This window comes from Borostomias antarcticus (genome assembly GCF_949987555.1).
Source record: "Borostomias antarcticus genome assembly, chromosome: 4".
Lineage (NCBI taxonomy): Eukaryota > Metazoa > Chordata > Actinopteri > Stomiiformes > Stomiidae > Borostomias > Borostomias antarcticus.
The window spans coordinates 18,735,392-18,740,391 of NC_140237.1; the positions used below are offsets into that span (position 1 = coordinate 18,735,392).

At 48.0% G+C, this 5,000-nt stretch overlaps 1 protein-coding gene across 1 annotated transcript in view; it reads right to left on the reverse strand.

The window, feature by feature from the left end:
• Positions 1-5,000, reverse strand: part of LOC311307694 (neural-cadherin) — a gene marked incomplete at both ends in the record, with an annotated part of 210,051 nt that overhangs the window by 21,118 nt on the left and 183,933 nt on the right. The window contains one exon of the mRNA XM_084436544.1: positions 4,824-4,990. Within this exon, the coding sequence (XP_084292670.1) occupies positions 4,824-4,990 (167 nt within the window). The remainder of the gene's footprint in view (positions 1-4,823; positions 4,991-5,000) is intronic.

Sequence of the window (5,000 nt, forward strand, 5' to 3'; positions counted from 1 at the left end):
TATGCGTGTGTGTATGAGAGTTTGTTTGTATGTGTATCTGTGTGCGTGTGTGTGTGTGTGATAGAATGTTTGTTTGCTTGTATCGACGGTTACGTATTGTACGTACATTTATTGGTTAAGCCAATAAGAAGCTTGCCCTATGGGGCGCAGCTCCACGAAACAGAACTGTGTGTGTGTGGAGGAGGAGATAGTCAGGGGGAAAAAAGCAGTGCACAAAAAAAAAAACTGCTGTTTTTTTTCACAGCATATTGGTGTTACAATCAAAGCTCAGCTTATTATCAATTATACAACAGCTAGTTCCAACTGTGCATTGTGATTGGCCAAGAGGCATTCAGAGCCGTGCCAATAACCACAATACCAACGGGCAAATCACCGGTAAAGGTAACCACTGTCAGCTGGCGTTAAGTTGCTTATAGCACTGGTAAGTTGCCTATAGCAACAGTAAACAAAACTATATTGGATTGCGGATGGCTGAAAGCAATGCAGTTCAGTGAAATTGAACACTGCAAAACCCATATTTTTTCTAAAAAATAAAATATTAAATACTAATTAAACGTTTATTTAGACTCGATGATCAACTGAGGTACGAGGTAACGACAGTTGTATAAAAGCAATAACACTCTGGAGGTTGTGCTTTATCATGGTTATTGGCACTGCTGTGCCGGGCTACGACATCGAGCCTATACCACAGCACAGAAGTGCCAATAACCATGATACAGCACAACCTCCAGTGTATTATTGCTTAATTATAGTGCCCAAGTACTTGTATGACTTTTTCTACACCCTGAACAACAGATTGTTTCTGTAGTTCAGGGACCATTTGCTGACAGAATGACATATTAAAAATATGAGTAAAAACAGGAACTATTTGATCAGCACAGCAAGACAGCAAAAGACTACCAATGTTTTCAATATCAGGGCCAGAGCTAAGCCAGGGCTGATAACCCCATACTAACCCTAACACTGCCATCGCTGCCACATGAGTCATCCAGGCAGCACTGATGAAATCTCTAGCCTCACACTTCAGGCTCCTCACATCTCTCTGCTCTCTTCACACGCACGCCTACAAAATACCTCTCTCAGACAAATACACAGCTGTAATCAGCAATCCAACCGTGTGAAATTGAGGCAGGGGTGTTTGAGAGAAAATCAGTATCTTGTCCTTCAGTTCCTCATCCCTCCCCTCCTCATTCTCCTCTCCCCCTCCTCACCTACTTCACTTCCTCATCTCCTCCTTCACTTCCTTATCTCCTCCTTCACCTTCCTCATCTCCTCCTTCACTTCCTCATCTCCTCCTTCACTTCCTCAATATCATGAATCGATTCTGAATCATTTGATTCAGAATCGATTCAGAATCAAATAATCGATTTTTAAAACCCAGCCCTATCCTTCACCTCATCTCCTCCTTCACCTCCTCATCTCCTACTTTACTTCCTCATCTCCTCCTTCACTTCCTCAACTCCTCCTCTACTTCCTCATCTCCTCCTTCCCTTCCTCATCTCCTCCTTCACTTCCTTATCTCCTCCCTCAGCTCCTCCTTCACTTCCTTATCTCCTCCTCTACTTCCTCATCTCCTCCTTCCCTTCATCATCTCCTCCTTCACTTCCTCATCTCCTCCTTCACTTCCTCATCTCCTCCTTCACCTCCTCATCTCCTCCTTCACTTCCTCATCTCCTCCTTCCCTTCCTCAACTCCTCCTCTACTTCCTCATCTCCTCCTTCCCTTCCTCAACTCCTCCTCTACTTCCTCACCTCCTCCTTCCCTTCCTCATCTCCTCCTTCACTTCCTTATCTCCTCCCTCAGCTCCTCCTTCACTTCCTTATCTCCTCCTCTACTTCCTCATCTCCTCCTTCCCTTCATCATCTCCTCCTTCACTTCCTCATCTCCTCCTTCACCTCCTCATCTCCTCCTCCACTTCCTCATCTCCTCCTTCAATTCCTCATCTCCTCCTTCCCTTCCTCATCTCCTCCTTCACTTCCTCGTCTCCTCCTTCCCTTCCTCATCTCCTCCTTCACTTCCTCATCTCCTCCTTCCCTTCCTCATCTCCTCCTCCACTCCCATATCTCCTCCTTCAATTCCTCATCTCCTTCTTCCCTTCCCCATCTCCTCCTTCACTTCATCTCCTCCTTCCCTTCCTAATCTCCTCCTCCACTTCCTCATCTCCTCCTTCACTTCCTCATCTCCTCCTTCACTTCCTCATCTCCTCCTTTACTTCCTCATCTCCTCCTTCACTTGCTCATCTCCTCCCTCACTTCCTCGTCTCCTCCTTCCCTTCCTCATCTCCTCCTTCACTTCCTCATCTCCTCCCCCACTTCCTCATCTCCTCCTTCCCTTCCTCATCTCCTCCTCCACTTCCTCGTCTCCTCCTTCACTTGCTCATCTCCTCCTTCACTTCCTCATCTCATCCTCCACTTCCTCATCTCCTCCTCCACTTCCTCATCTCCTCCTCCACTTCTTCATCTCCTCCTCCACTTCCTCATCTCCTCCTTCCCTTCCTCATCTCCTCCTTCACTTCCTCATCTCCTCCTTCACTTCCTCATCTCCTTCTTCCCTTCCCCATCTCCTCCTTCACTTCCTCATCTCCTCCTTCACTTCCTCATCTCCTCCTCCACTTCCTCATCTCCTCCTTCCCTTCTTCATCTCCAGAACTAATAAACAGTAGTGATTTTGGCCCAGTGTTGGAGGAACGCCCTGTGATGTTTACATATGCAGCCGTGTGGTAAAATCCTCACGTTTCACAGAAGCTGCACACAGAGCACACTTGACATTAACACCCCTCCTGATTAATTATCTCTGCGTGACACCGCTGTGAACAGGGAGCAGGTGACGGAGATGTGTGTTTGTGTGTGTGTGTGTGTGTGTGTGTGTGTTTGTGTGTGTGTGTGTGTGTGTGGGAGGGGGTTCAGGGCAGTAAAAAACACTGCTGTAAACATGAGTCTAGGCAATGTAGGATTACTGTCAATCACACAGCCAGAGGAGGACGGGTTCTGGCTAATGAATGTCTGGTGTGTGGCTTAGAGAGGAAGGAAGGAAAAACAGAAAAAGAGATAAACAGACAGAGAGGCAGAGAGAGAGAGAGAGAGAGAGAGAGAGAGAGAGAGAGAGAGACAAAGACAGAGACAGAGAGACAGATATCAAGAGAGACAGATACAGCGAGATAGAGAGACACACACACAAAGATAAACATACTGTAATAAAAACATAACAAAAATGAAGTCAACGACGCAAATTCAGCCGAGGCACGTACGTCACGGCCGGGGGGTCAGCAGAGGTTAATCAGTCACGCATGACGCAGCACCAGCTGACTGTAGCTGTCATAGCATTGGTCAGCTCACTAGAGCGCATGTATTTAAGCTGTCAAAACATGTCATTGTTTGCGCTTGCCTTTACTGCTGGTTGTGCATTGCATGCTCGCCCCACCTCCTCCCCTGCTCCTCCTGCGTATGTCGATGTCATCTGTTGTCATCGTTGCTCTCTGTCCGGGGTAGTTTGCAGGTATTCCACCAGCGTCGGCCGGTGGATGCCAGAGTAGCCGCTAGCTGGTCTCTGTGGCTTTCCATGGCGGGCGCCATGGACGCAGAGACACGAGGCTGTATCTCCCGCGGAACCCACGAAGCGTCGGCCCGTGGGGACCAGGGACTATAATGTACAGCAGTCCTCCTGTGGCACTCTTTGACGGTCTTAGTGGGCTGAGTTACCTCCGAGCGTCTTCCCGATCGCGGCCCACTCTGATCGTCATTGAGGCAGGGGGCTAGATGCCGTTCCCCCTTCCTGGCTCTCTGGGCCAAGGGCTTGGCCCAGAGGGGGGGAACACCTAGATTGCCTCCCCCTGCTAACGCGCTTTCCACGCCGGTGGAAGGCAGGGGGCCCCCCGGACAGAGCACACCGCCAAAAATTCATATGCATGTATTATGCCGCTTGTATAATAAATGTTCAAATTTGACAAAAGTGATCTCGACTGAACTAGAAAATGATTTGAGTGGGGAGTCATAAAGCCAATCCCAAAAAATTTGAAATGTACACTATATACGCGATGAAATGCATGAGATATTGTTTTATATCAAATTAAACAATTTCATGTTCCTACATGTTATTTCATGTTCCTACATGTTATTTTTATCCACCTGAGCTTGTATGTTGTGTTTCATCTGAATAGTTTAAGAGTTCCTACATTTGAAATCCAATTTTAGACACTAAGCTATAATAAACATATTTGATGCTTGTTTTGAGTTTGTCAATCTACATGGTACCTGTATCTCGTAGCCTACATATAATAAACGCTCTTGAGTTGTGGATCAGTACCACAACACATGCAGTCATAGAACCAAGCAGGGCCTGATCTGTCTCTCACATGTCCATAGTAACAGTCCCCTGATCATGACAAAGTTACGCAACCAGCTCTGTTGTTGCAATGTTTAAAGCGCATATCATCAGTAAGTGTTTCCCCTATAATAGTAAGAACTAAGTTGGCCAATGTTACACCCCTCCAGTTTCATGACAATCATGTTAGCTGCCCATCTAGCCAGCCAACCAACAAGACAGACAGCTGGACAGCCAACCAACAAGACAGACAGCTGGACAGCCAACCAACAAGACAGACAGCTGGACAGCCAACCAACAAGACAGACAGACCACCTGACCAGCCAGCCGGCCAGCCAGCCAACCAACCAACCTGCCAGCCAGTCAATTAACTGACCAGCCAGTCAACCAGCCAGCTAGTCAACTGACCAGCCAGTCAACCAGCCAGCCAGTCAACTGACCAGCCAGTCAACCAGTCAGCCGGCCAGTTTGACAGAAAGCCAGGGAGTATCGAGCGGTGTTACCTCGATGCGCAGGTATTCACTCTGCTCCCTGGAGAGCAGGCTGAGGATGGTGCTGGAGTGTTTGCGCGTCCGGACCAGAATCTGGACCTCGGTCCGACGGGCCGGTAGAGGGAAACCCAGCTGGTAGTGGACGTGACTCCGCCCATCGAAGGAATACTCCGGAACCGCTGTCGTCAA